Genomic DNA, 13,995 nt, shown 5'->3' on the forward strand with positions numbered 1-13,995 from the left:
CAAACGTTGAAACCAAGCCAATGAAAAATTTCACTGCCTCAAGAAAAAAGAGAACATGTTCCATATATAACACATCTCTTTTATTTTCTGGCCCAAAAAAATAAAAATAAAGAACAACTATAAACAGTCTGAGAAAATCCCACGATTAAATGAAGAGAAAAGTCTATCACTGAAATCATAGAAAAATTTCAGACCTTTTCACCACTTGTGCATTGTGGTAGATCCAAGTGAAGTAAACTGTGAGATTGGTATGAAATTTTTTGTTTAAGTTTTCGGTGTCTTTAGCAAAGCTCATAAAGTTAAGCCTAATACTATGTTTGGACAAAGGGTGATGGGGGAAAAGGGAAAGGTGACCGGAATGTACTAAATTTTAGCATATACCGAACATCTTCCTCTCTACTCTCCTCTCCTTTCATCTCCATTCGTTCCAAACATGCCCTAACTTGAATAATCGCATGATTTTGCAAAAACAATTCAAATCATAGTCATAGTGCATAACCATGAAAAAATTTGCTGCATAGAGTAACTTCCAAATTGCACACCAACCTACCAAACATGTATTTCCACCTTAATGAGGAAATCAAGCTAATGATCACAGACATATCAGCATAGATCAATTTATTTGCTCTTCCCCCCACTGCCTCTATTAAGAACCATCAATAGTACAGCAGACCCACGGCAACGATGTCCGTTTTATATTTGGTACAGAAACACCAGCACTGCACCCTTTAAAAAGATGCACAGATTCATAACATTGCTTAACCCCAGTACATAGCTGTGAACATTAAAAACTTATCAGCATTGCCAATTTCCTCAGTATTTCTTTGAAGCACTCATTTCTTCCACAGACCTCAACATTTAACAAGATCCTGTGGCTAAAGCTGACTTAATAAATAGAAAACAAAATCACATTGTTAACAAACCTACCATTTTTCTTGAAAAATATTTTTGATCTCCAACTGGCTATCAACTATTGCTTCTTAAGTGCATTCATTTTGTCCCTGAGATAGTAAAGCTTGGCCCTTCTCACTTTCTTCTTGTCCAGCACCTTTATCTCCTTTATGTTAGGTGAATATCTGTCATACATTACAACAAATGATGAGGATAGCTAAAACCATATATGTGATGCATAAGGAGGTAATTAGTTAATAAACTCCAAAAGTTTGACCTTAGTTTCAAATTTGATTATAGTTTATTTACATCCATATTCAACCACATAATTTCAAATTGGGTAAACAATGTTGTTACTAGGAAAATACACCTGTGCAGAATTTAGATAAGAAACTTATAAATTGTTCTTTTATTTTTTCTTTACAGCAAGTGAATGTGAATCCACTTTATATTGTGGCAACAGAACTGCTAATACTTGTATCAACAAGATTTGTTAAAAACAACACCAATCTTTTCCCCCACGTCCACTTATTAAAAGAATAATTTTACAGATTACTGCTTTTATTATTGACTCCACATCTGTGCATGACTCCCCCCACCCCCCTCCAACCCCCTTTTCTCTTAATTGAAAAGATAAAAGTGAAACAACTTATTACATTGCCAATCATTATATTGGAACTTGGAAGTCTAAGATACACAAGTTCAATAGAATCCCCTCGTCCGTGGTATTTCAAGATTGATTAACAACATATTATGCATATAAAAATGACTACTGGCACTATTTAATGTTGACAAAATGATGAGAAGGCTTCTGTGGAATGACTACTGGCACTATCAAATGTTGCTGCCAAGCCACACGGCAAAAACCAGGAAGTTACTTTTCCAGTTAAAAGCAGCAAGGCCAATGCTTATTAAAGGGCCATATTTACTTAAAAGAGCAAAAAGGAACCTCAAAATACTTACAGCGGGAAGAGAGATTCAACTCCAACCCCAGCCACTAGCCTCCTTAATCTGAATGTAGTATTTAAACCAGCATTACGCCTTGCTATAACAATGCCTTTCAGAACTGAAACACGTCGCTTGTTCTCAGGTACTACCTGTTCATATGAAGGATCATAATGAACAAATTTACTTAACCGACATAACAATAGCAACAACATCCTCTTAAAAAGAATTTGCTATACCACTTTGAGTTGCACAATATAACCAGGTTTTATATCAGGTATTTCTCGGTTCTCCCTGACTTCCTCTACAGCTTCCTTATCTAAAATCTGTGAAGTACAATACCAATTATTATCAAATTGAGGAAAAGACGATGATACTATTGATTACTATAATAGCAACACAAAGATGCGTGCCTGCATTATGTGCTTGGCAGTTTTATCGAGCCTCTTAAATTTGATCCTAGGTGTTACTTCAGGGATAGATGCAGAAGAATCCTGTGAAGCTGATTCAACAGTATTTTCAACTGTTGTAATGCATCTGCTAGTGAAAGGAGGTAGCACAGCTGCCCAATGTAACAAACCTGGCCTAGAACTTCTGCTTGACACTGATACTGAAGGTATGCCATTATTAGATAGTGTTGCCATAGCTGCTTGGGTGCCAATTCTTGTCTGCAAGAACAAATTTGTAAACATCATACAAAGATGTCTTGATTTGAGAAAAAATAATAGCTAATAATTCACCAAAAAAAATTCCCTCCACAAATAAATGTTAAACAATGTAAACCGTGAAGTGTAATCGCCCAACTGCACCTTTCTAATTCAAAGTATGAAACGCATAAAGCTCATTGGCTAATAATTAATTTTCCCACAAATTGGTAAGCATAAAATGCATGTTAAGTGAAAGAAGTTCTGCTGGTATCAATTCTCTAGATTTCAAAGTCACAGAGGTGGAGTAAAAGACAAATAACCTGTGAACACAACTCCAAAAATCTTCGGGAATAGCATTAACAAAGATCATAATTTATTATCAGTCACTTTTGCAGCTGTTAACAGTAACATACTTGCCTGAAGCATCTCTATATTGCCTTTTTTTTTTTCCTTCTTTTTTAAATATTGGTAATTACACATGCACCCAATGTATTATTATCATTACTTCACCCTCCACCTTGCTTTTACAAGGGGAAGAGTGATTTGAGCTAGAGCTCATTGGTAGCATCTTCATATTGCATCTAAGAGACAAGATATGAATCTTCAGACAATCAACCACTTAACCCCCAAAACAGTACATATGCCTATTGGAACTCAATTCCACACTAATTGAAAGATTGGTGGCCATCCACACTCATTATTCCACACATCAAGCTCACTTTATTATCATAACCAACAAATTTCACTTTATTATCAAGCTCGACAACATCAAGATCAAAGAAACGTTTGACACATGTATTGATTGACAAAGACGCATAACACAATGTTGCTTCAAACCTCTATAAGTTCCCCAACATTTAGCAAAATTTTACTCATAATTAAACCTATAACAACTAATCAACCACACTAAATATCCAAATTGGCTGATACTAAATACTATTAAGACAGTTTTTTTTTTCTTTTTTTTTTTTTTTTAATAATCAAATTTTACTCTTTTCTAGAGTTGGATTTTATGTTCTCTTCCTTCTGTTTTATCCTTGATGGACTCCAAGACCCTGTAGTCTCTGAATCTGTCTTCAGCTAATAGAAAATTGGAATATGTTCTTTATTTGATATAATGTAATAAATCACAACTCAGGATTTTTTTTTTTTGATAAGTAAGAAGAAAATATTATTGAAAAAGGAATAGTAGGAAAAATACATAGAGTTCACGGTAGTGAACAAAGAGTAAAAAGAATAAAAAAGTAACAAGCAGCCACTAAGCTATTCTAAGAGACAAAAGAAAATCCATAAGTGTAGAAAAATCCAAGAGACCCCAACACCGAGACCAATCAAAGAGGGTCCGTTGGCATAAACCTAACAACTGAGCCAAATATTTCCCAGTATCCTCAAAAGAACGCCGATTCCATTTAATCCAAATAGTCCACATTAAATAGCCTAAAACCAATTCCAAATATTAGAATTATGCTTCCCAAGCCAATGATACCAACAAAGTAATAAGCCTGCAGTTGAACCTGGCATGACCCAATCTATCCCAAACAACTGAAGCATATACATCCACAAAGAATGAGCTACCGGACAAAAAATTAGCAGGTGATCCACAGGATTTTTTAGCACAAACAATCGATCCCAACTCAGGATTTTTTTAGTACCATTCTACCTATTTTAGCTGATATGATGGTAATTCTCTTCTGAATATCATCTATTCAAATTCTTGTGTGTGCTAGTTAAGTAGTCATACTCAATGAGTCTCGTCTGCTTTTCTTTTCCTTCAAATACACTTGACCCCCCAAAAAACGAAATCCCTTTCAACGAGCAAGGTTCCAAAGACGATACTTTTACTTTTGCTCAAGTAGTTGAGTTACTTAGAGAATTTCTGCATTTTCTGGTGCTTGGTACGACGGAAAATGCAAGTTAACAGAAATGTTTTTTCAACTGACAAAATATCCAATAGAGTGAAAATGTTAAGCAAAATCACCAAATAAAAATTAACAAAGCATTATAACTACTGAGACAGATTTAACCAAATCACAAATTTTTCCAGATTAACATTTAACAACCATTTAACTTGGATTAAACCCAATTACAAGAGTGTCCAATTTTTTCAACGTGCCCATGATTCTTAGCTTATATAACACTAATAAATATATAAATAAATAAATAAAAACTAAAAAAAAAAAAAAAAAAAAAAAAAAAAAAAAAAAAACCATAAACATGCTGAAGATGGTAGTACATTAGGGTACAATGAGTGAGAATACATACGAATTTGGAGAGGGACCCTAAAAAGCGAGGATTTGAAAACCCAATTGAGCTGCCATGAAATTCGGCAGTGGCAGTGGCAAAGTGAGAACCGTTTGATTTCAAATCAACGTTGTTTGAGCAATGCCTCCGGACCAATCGGATGCTCCCACGTAGAGATTGCATTGTTCTTTCAAAAAAAAAAAAAAAAAATCTGCATTCGTGAAAATTAAGAGAATGATTGTTGAGCATTACAAAAATAATCTGGCACATCCTTTTAACCAAAAAAACAAAAATTTTGGTAAATCCTATTAAACATTGGTTCTAAACAAAATCATTGACCAGATAAACTACAAATCCGGTCTAAGAGATTAACCACAAAACAATCAAAAATCAAAACCCTAAAAAATTTACCTTTCTCTCTAGTCTCTGCTCTCCGCCTCTCTCTAGTCTCCAGTCTCCACTGTTCGCTCAACAGACAACAGCTCAAGGCTCAAGCCTCAGCCTCTCTCTGATTCTCTGCTCTCCGCCTCTCTCAAGTCTCAACTGCTCACCTCACCTCACCGTATCAGGTTCTGAGGTTCAGGAATCAGGTATAAAATTATAAATATTTGGGCACAGGGCACTCCATTTTATTTGTTAAGTACTTAAGATAACTTCGTTTATTTGGGCCCTCCCTGTCCCTGGCTGCTTTTGTAACTTTGTTTACCACTTATCAGTTTATCATTATGGCTGCCTGGACCCTCCCTGGACTGGGCGTTAAGTTTGGGCCTTCAAGTTTTTTTTTTTTTTGGTTATAGATAGGATTTGTTTTGTGTTTCTTTTTTCTTTTCTTTTTTTTGTGGGTGGGTCTTATTAATAAGTCTTGTGACAGTGCTTAAATTTTTGTTATGCTTATTGTGTCAGTGTTATGGCTGTGCTTAAATTTTGTTATGCTTATGCTTACTTTTTTTTTTTAATTTATACAGGTTGAGATTGCTAAAAACTTGTTATTGTTCAATGAAACTACAACAATACTTTTTATATAAATCAGGTTCTATTTCTCATTTGCTCTACACTTGAAAGTTATTTTTTATTTTATTCTTTATAAATATATTGTTTGATTAGAAATGTCTACTAGAAAATATGCATCTGGGTATGAAAAACTTAAAAAAAGAAAAAAAAAAAAGAAAAATTAATTGAGTCTAAAAAAGGATCAATGGATAAATTTGTTATTAATAATAAACAAAATATAGCACAAAATTTAGATGAAAATATCACAAATGAGTAAGAAATTCACCAAAATAATTTAGAAGAAAATGATGTTCAATTTTGCAATACAACAAATCTTGATAATGAACTTCAAAATAATTTAGAACAAAATGAAAATAATGATGAAAAATATAATATAAAAATATTAAATAAACATTAATTTAATTAATATATAAGTATAAAAAATGCCCCATTTTTAGTTCTCGTCTTAAGCCTCAAAATGTCTAGGGCCACCCCTGAGCAAAAGCAACAATGGATGGTGCTCTTCTTCGTCCGGTGAAAATGGAAAATGGAAAACCCTCGGAGTGGAACTGAGGGTTTAGAGGAAAATGAAAGATTGGAAGGATGGGCTCTTGATGGGCCTGGTATGGGTGATGGCCCACATTCATTCATAATGATACAATAGTGGCCAAGTAAATAAAAAAAAAAAATATATATATATATATATATATATATATATATATATATATATATAGACCTCTATATAATTGTCCACTTGTTCCACACACTAAGACTAGGTTATTATGAAAAAAAAATTCTAAAAGTGGTCCAAAGAAAATTTTAAATCGAAGATCTCATAAATATAATAGAGCTTTAGTGGTTCGAAGCAAACTCTTATTATATATATATATATTATATAAAACCGAAGCTTTGAAGCTTTCACAACGTCACCACAATATTTTAAAAATAAATCATTATCATTTACTCAAACTCATCATTATAATATATATATATATATATAGGATAAATTCTACTATCAACCCTTGAGGTTTGGGCTAATATCCAACCAGGTCCATGAGATTTTAAAATTGTCCACTTTAGTACCTAAGGAAAATTTTATCCTAACGGAGTTAACTTCTGTTACTTATTTTTCTTTCTCCCTCTCATCCCTCTGTTTCTCTCTTTCTCTTGTTCAACCTCTCCTCTCTTATCCGCCGTCCCTTCACAAATTTTCCAAATTTGTTCAGCCAAGTTAGGTCCTCCACACCACTCTCCATCGAGCCTAACACTGTAGCGACATTCTTGAAGGCGATGGTTGGCGATGGTTGGCGATGGTCTCCACAAAGCATGGGTCTACGGTGGTTTATGGTTTTGGTTTATGGTTGTGGGCTTTGTAGCGATGGTGGTGAGGTGGTGGTTGTGGTCTCAAGTAATGGATCTGTGGCCTGAGTTCGATTTGCAGTGGGGGTGGTTGTGGGTTTCGATGGAGTGGTGGGTTTACTACAAGTTTTTTGGATTAAATTTTTGTTGAAGGATTTAGGTTTTGTTGCTGTGGATTTGGCTGAGTTTTCTGGCCAATGGTGGTTGTGGGTTAAGATATGGTGGTGCCGTGGTGGGTTTGTTGGGTTTTTTTGGATTTAAGGTTTTGTAGCTGAGGTGGTGGTTATGGCAAGGGATGACGATGATTGGAATGCAGAGGATGACGATGAGACCACCTCAGGTGAACTCTGCTTCATTTTTTTTCTCTCTTTCTCTTGCTTTGTTTTTTTTTTTTTTTTTGATCAATTTTTATTTAGGGAGAGAGAGAGGGGTTGATATGTGGTGAGGCTTGAGAGGGTAAGGAGATGGAGGCATTGGACATTGAAGGGCCTCTGCTCTCAACAAAAAAAAGTGAGGGTTTTCTGGGTTTTTTGGATTTGGGTTTGTCTTTGCTCAGTTTGCATTTTCACAGGAGGGGGAGAGAGAAAGAGAGAAAGATGAGCTAACAGAGGCTACCGTGAAGAGAGAGAAGAGAGAAGCTAACAGAGGGTAACGGTGTTTAGGGACAAAATTGTCTTTAGGGACTAAAGTGGTTAATTTTGAAATCTTATGGACCTAATTTGTATTAACCCAAATCTCAAGGGTGGTTAGTGGAATTTAACCATATATATATATACACATATATACACCCCAGATGAGAAAACAAACCCTAAGTATCCTTCAACAACCCGACCATATAAACTAGATGGAGAAAACAAACCCTCAGTCCAAACTCCAAACTGAACGGTGCCACTACAGCCCGTCAGCCTGCTGCCAAGCCAAGTCTACCATCGTGGGTATGTGTTTCTAATTTGTGGCTTCAATTTTTTGGGTCTTTTGTTCGATGTGTAAAATGTCATTGCTACTCTTTAATCTGGTTTGGAGATTTAAGATATGTGACAATTTTTCTACATTTATTACATCATCAGAGAACAGTTCCAATTGTTATTGGTGAACTTCTATGGTACAGGCTTTGAGCTTTGATATATTATGACATCTGTTCTTCTTTTTTCTTTTTTCTTTTTGGATGAAAAGACGATGGATCTGCTCAACCAAATGAGGATTTGGAGAGCAAGGAGTCAGCAGAGACAGAGATGGAGGTAGACATAGAGGTGAAGGTTTCAGATGACACATCGCGATCTGAGGATGAGGAAGATTGAGCAGCTTATCACTTGACATATTGGTGACTGTGGTAGGTACATTCCCTGGCTATTGCCAGTGCTGTTTTTCTTCATCCATGTGACTTATTGTTGAGTTTTTCTTTCTATCTTATTCTTTTGTTATGTTTAGAATTTTTATTTGGTATGATATATATAAATTTGTTGAATTTGAAGGGTTTTATTTGATTTTGAAGTAGAATTTGGGGATTCTATAAATTTAGAAGTTTTAAGTCTTGGGGTTTTTGGTATTTGCGTCTCAGTAGATTGATCTTAATTCTTTACCTTAAATGCTTTTTATTTGGGTTCATGTGATTTTTTGTTTTCTTAATTAAAGCTATGATTTTTGGTTGATTGATTAATTGTTCGGATTCAACATAAAAGATAATGGAATTAGGTGTTATAATTTTAATATTGTTTCATATTTTGAATTGTTTATATTGTTATTACTACGATTAAGTAGGATTGAGAAAAGCATAGAAGTTAAATATTTCTTCATTTTTTTTAAAAAATACTAACTAGCAAAATGTCTATAATATGCATATTATTGACCCAATTTTCTATTTCTAAATTTCTTAAATTTTATTATAAATAATTTTTCATGCATAAACAACATTCTACCACTGCCACGTCAAAGTTGTGTCAAAAAGTTGTAAAATAATATGGTCCTAAAACTACTCTTATGACTATGATGAGATAAATTTAAATTCTTTACTCATTGTTGAATTTTTTTTTTCATAGTCAATAGCTTTCCCGTGCATCGTATGGGTTAGCAACTAGTTGTATGAATAATAGATCTCATTACAAGTTATGAATTTAACTAGTGGACTTACCATTCATGTGAAAGGAGAATGTATCACATCGTTCTATTTTGAGAGTATTGAATAACAATAAGTCTAGAGGCACAATAAAATTATAATAAATTTCACAATTATTTAAGGTGATAAGTTGTTAATATTAGATAATGAAGTTGTGTAAGTCGTGAATCTATTTATTAGAATCAATAACTTGCTAATTTAGCAAGTGTGAAATTTGTTGTGAAAACAGTTTTGTTTGTGATACATCCTTGGATCCCTGTTGGCTTTTTGCCACGTTACCAATCCTATTTGGATGACCAAAAAGAAGGATGATTGATGCTAGGGTGTTAGTTATAGCTTACAAGAGACCTTTACAACGTTTGAAAAAGATTTTAATTTTGTGTGTTGTAGACTATGTAGCACGGGTGCGTTTCGGGACTCGGGTGCGGGTGCGGGACTCGGCAATTTTTGAAAAAGTAGAGTGCGGGTGCGGCGGGACTCGGCGATTAAAAAATTATTAAAAATATTTTTATTTATATTTTCTATATATTTTTACTATTAAAATATTTTTAAAAAACACATTACTATGCTTTGATTCACAAAACAAAGAAAGAAGAAGGCAAGAAACACATTAACATGCCTCTGAGGTGAGAATTTCGGATTTTCTGGCCAAATTCAAGGCAAATTTCGGCCTTTTTCGGCATGTTTCGGTCGTATCGGCTGTATCGGTCGCCGGCCGATACAACCTATTCTGGCCGAATCAGCCCGGTTCGGAGCGAATCGAGCTGAGTCGGCTCGAATTTGAGAAAAAAAAAAAACTCAGACGTGGCACCGACGCGCGGGCAACCGCGTCGGACGCCGCGTCTCGCGTTGGACGCGGGTGCAGCACCCTCCCAGCCGCGTCCGTGCTTTCTAGGTTGTAGATGAAAGCTTTAGGTGTGAAAAATGTTGTTTGTTGATTTTGGTATTTAGTGCCTAAGTTTTATGTACTATGAGCAATTTCAAATAAGGGGTTGAAGCAATAGCCCAGTGATAATGACTTCTTTTATGGTACCTATATCTATAGTTTGAATCTTGCCTCCCATACAATCTAAATAAACAGAGAAGAAGAATAAATAACGATGACCAATATTTTTCGTGGTAATTTATACTTTAAAAGTTAATATGACTTGTTATAATTGGAGTAACAATAGTTTATGTCAACAGATGTGAAGACTTATTGATTTTTTTCCCTTTTTTAATATATATTTATAATTTTTCTGTTTATATACCAATCGATTTTTGTTGTAGGCGGAGATTGAACCATAAATCTCTAATTCAATTATTAGAAACTTTACCAGTTGAGTTAATTGGAACCCATTTCTATTTTTATATTATAACTTACATTACATATTGTTTCCAAAAAAAAAAAAAAAAAAAAAACTTACATTATATCGATAATTTTAAGTTTTTTGATATTTTTCCCAATATCTAGATCAATATTTATGGTATTTAAGCCAAGATATCTCTAATGAAATTTCCAAGTATTATTCTAAATTTTTATAATCAATAAAGATCTCTTGAGATATCACTGGGAACTAAAAGCCATGGCTTAGGATTATCCCAGAGCCTAAATAAAAGGTTTAGAAGTAACCATAGGACTAGGAAAGATCCTAGTCTACTGTTTTAATTCTAAAATTACAAAAAGACCTATTGAAGATTTAAATCATTTTGACAATGACAAAGTCTTCAAGCAATTTTTTTTTATATATTTTTTTTTAAGAATCTCCTTTAACTTATTATACAATGATTTAGATAATAATCCAATAGTAATTGATAACGCACTTTATTCGGTTCTATTCCTTGATTATTTGAAGTCGGCTTTCCTAGTTTTAGGTGGTGGTGTACTGAGAATCTTAGCCCTAATAGTTTTGACAGTTGTCCTTACTTATATGAACTATAGGGGATTGTTTATTGTGGGATGGCTTGTTGTAATTTTAGGGATTTCCTCACTTCTTCCTTTTGTGGTTATGGGGATTGTCGCATATCCGAAGCTAGAGCCTTCCAGATGGTTAGAGATCAATCTACATGAAGTGGATTGGAATTTGTATTTGCACACTTTATTTTGGAATCTAAATTATTGGGACTCAATAAACACAGTTATTGGTGAGGTGAACAACCCAAAGAAAACTCTTCCGAAGGCTTTGACTTATACTTTGATATAGGTGGTGCTTGGTTATTTCTTCCCTATTTTGATTGGTATTGGTTCTGTTCCAGTCAATGATGAGTTATGGACTAAGGGGTATTTCTCTAAAATTGCTAAAATTCTTCGGGGATATTCATTGAGATGGTGGATCCATGCCACTTCAACAATGTCAAATATGGGCATGTTTCCAGCTGAGATGAGTAGTGACTCTTTCCAGCTTTTGGGTATGGTAGAACGGGGGATGCTGCCTGAGTTCTTTGGTAAGAGGTCTTGCCATGGAACTCCTATGACTGGAATTTTGATTTCAACTTCTAGTGTGCTATTATTGTCATTGTTTAGCTTCCAAGAGATTATAGCAGCAAAGAATATCCTATACTATTTTGGAATAGTTTTAGAGTTTATCTCATTTGTATGGTTAAGAGTCAAACATCCCAGTACATCTCGGCCTTACAAGATACTTGTGGGAACAGTTGGAGCCATTCTTATGTGTATTCCTCCTACCATATTGATCTGCATTGTGTTGGCCTTTTCCACAAGCAAGGTGTTATTTTTATGTCTTTACACTATCATGGTTGGGCTTGTGATGCAGCTGTGTCTCAAATATATTGAGAAAAAGGGATGGATCAAGTTCTCCATCAATTCTAACCTGCTAGATCTTTCCGAAATTCTCATGCCACAATGATCAAGTTGATAGAGAGATTTTGAATGACTGTTTTGGTTTGGCCATTATTTTCTTTCTTTAGTTAGCATCATAGGTAAGTAATGTTTGTCATCCTGCAATATTGAACTAATATGTTACTATCTATTCTTTAGGTAATGCCAAATTTAGTTAAACATTCTGAATGTGCAGTTAAGTGGGTTTTTACCTTTACTTTGCATGAAAATCTTCCTTTGATTATGTTTTTTTTCTGGTTCATGAATTGTTGTCACCTTGAAATTTTCAAGCCCATCCTTGTCCTTGATTTTAGATTCATTCAGCAAGATTTGGAAGACATATGGTCCTCCTTTGATCACTCAAACCATGAACCAATCAACTACTCTTGTTCAGGATATGTATTAGTTTGTTGAATTGATAATGCTCAGAAAACCAGTAGACTGGATGACGCGGATGTTAATGTTTCTGAAGGACCCAAAAAAGAGAAAACAGAGAATCAAAAGAGACTGGGGTTAACTGGCTACAAACCCTCCGATGATGAAGTTTGTTTCTCTCTTCAAAATTTAGAACTCCAAACTTATGGAAATTGTATAAAGGGAAAAGACTTTTTTTTGTTTGTTTGAGATGAGTGCTTATATAACATGTCCTTGAGGCAGTTACTTGTCCAGTAACTTCTCCTATCATTGAGGAGTTTGAAAGATTTGGAGTTAACTTCCATAACTGCTACAGAAGTTATATTTTTTAGTCTTGTTTTCCATAACTGTCATTGTAAACAGTTTGTAGTGATGAACCCAAATTTTTACTTAGTAAACTCTGAAATAGGAATGTGGCGGTCGTCCAAGCATCTTTTTGGATGGACGACCTTGTCACGGATGAGGGTTCTACCCAGTCCATTTTATTATTGCCATGGACGACCTTCATGGACGAGCTTGAAGTTTCTTATTTTATAATACACCATCATGAATAAATTGAGTTTGCTTGATAGTACTGAATGTGCAGTTAAGTGGGTTTTTACCTTTACTTTGCATGAAAATCTTCATTTGATTATGTTTTGTTTTTTGGTTCATGAATTGTTGTCACCTTGAAATTTTCAAGCACATCCTTGTCCTTGATATTAGATTTATTCAGCAAGATTTGGAAGACATATGGTCCTCCTTTGATCACTTAAACCATGAACCAGTCAACTGCTCTTGTTCAGGATATGTTTTAATTTGTAGAATAAATTGTATTTGCTTGATAGTGTTGACCTAACAGGAGCGGTTGGCTATAACAAGCACCAACTTGTTAGTTTCAAATGTTGAATATCGGAGAAAGTGGGCAATCTGGTCCTCAGGATGGCTAGGAACTGTCTGGCACCCTGACAAAGCCGGTGCTTGTTACAGCCAACCGCTCTTGTTAGGTCAATACTATCACGCAAACACAATTTATTCTACAAACTAATACATATCCTGAACAAGAGCAGTTGATTGGTTCATGGTTTGAGTGATCAAAGGAGGACCATATGTCTTCCAAATCTTGTTGAATAAATCTAATATCAAGGATAAGGATGTGCTTGAAAATTTCAAGGTGACAAAAATTCATGAACCAGAAAACAAAACATAATCAAAACATAAAAAAGTTTGTAGAATAAATTGTATTTGCTTGATAGTGCTGACCTAATAGGAGTGGTTGGCTATAACAAGCACCAACTTGTTAGTTTTAAATGTTGAATATCGGAGAAAGTGGGAAATTTGGTCCTCAGGATGGCTAGGAACTGTCTGGCACCCTGACAAAGCCGATGCTTGTTATAGCCAACCACTCCTGTTAAGTCAGTACTATCAAGCAAACACATTTTATTCTACAAACTAATACATATCCTAAACAAGAGCAGTTGACTGGTTCATGGTTTGAGTGATCAAAGGAGGACCATATGTCTTCCAAATCTTGTTGAATAAATCTAATATCAAGGACAAAGATATGCTTGAAAATTTCAAGGTGACAGAAATTCATG

General features: G+C 34.6%; 1 protein-coding gene and 1 pseudogene across 3 annotated transcripts; one reads left to right on the plus strand and one right to left on the minus strand.

Annotated features, from left to right (window-relative positions):
- Positions 1-228: 228 nt before the first annotated feature.
- LOC115978886 (50S ribosomal protein L19, chloroplastic-like) lies at positions 229-5,366 on the minus strand. Of its 3 annotated transcripts, XM_031100774.1 has the most exons (7): positions 5,136-5,366; positions 4,746-4,911; positions 2,250-2,504; positions 2,076-2,162; positions 1,855-1,988; positions 928-1,076; positions 229-775 (listed from the first exon to the last, which is right to left on the minus strand). In XM_031100774.1, exons 2-6 carry the CDS (start codon positions 4,905-4,907, stop codon positions 971-973), a joined length of 744 nt encoding a protein of 247 aa, XP_030956634.1. In that variant the 5' UTR covers positions 4,908-4,911; positions 5,136-5,366; the 3' UTR covers positions 229-775; positions 928-970. The 3 variants fall into 3 exon arrangements, with proteins under 3 accessions (XP_030956634.1, XP_030956632.1, XP_030956633.1); XM_031100772.1 differs by having other exon boundaries at positions 229-1,076; XM_031100773.1 differs by having other exon boundaries at positions 229-1,076; positions 4,746-4,935.
- A 4,920-nt stretch (positions 5,367-10,286) lies between these two features.
- LOC115981391 lies at positions 10,287-12,032 on the plus strand (annotated as a pseudogene).
- Positions 12,033-13,995: the final 1,963 nt, after the last annotated feature.

Source organism: Quercus lobata, chromosome 3 (genome assembly GCF_001633185.2).
Source record: "Quercus lobata isolate SW786 chromosome 3, ValleyOak3.0 Primary Assembly, whole genome shotgun sequence".
Classification (NCBI taxonomy): Eukaryota; Viridiplantae; Streptophyta; class Magnoliopsida; order Fagales; family Fagaceae; genus Quercus; species Quercus lobata.

Coding starts and splice junctions, on each gene's coding strand:
- LOC115978886 (XM_031100774.1), bottom strand. CDS start 4,907: ATGCAATCTCTACGTGGGAGCATCCGATTGGTCCGGAGGCATTGCTCA. Junction 2,505..4,745: donor TAGGGTCCCTCTCCAAATTC/GTATGTATTCTC, acceptor TTGTTCTTGCAG/ACAAGAATTGGCACCCAAGC. Junction 1,989..2,075: donor ATATTGTGCAACTCAAAGTG/GTATAGCAAATT, acceptor TCATATGAACAG/GTAGTACCTGAGAACAAGCG.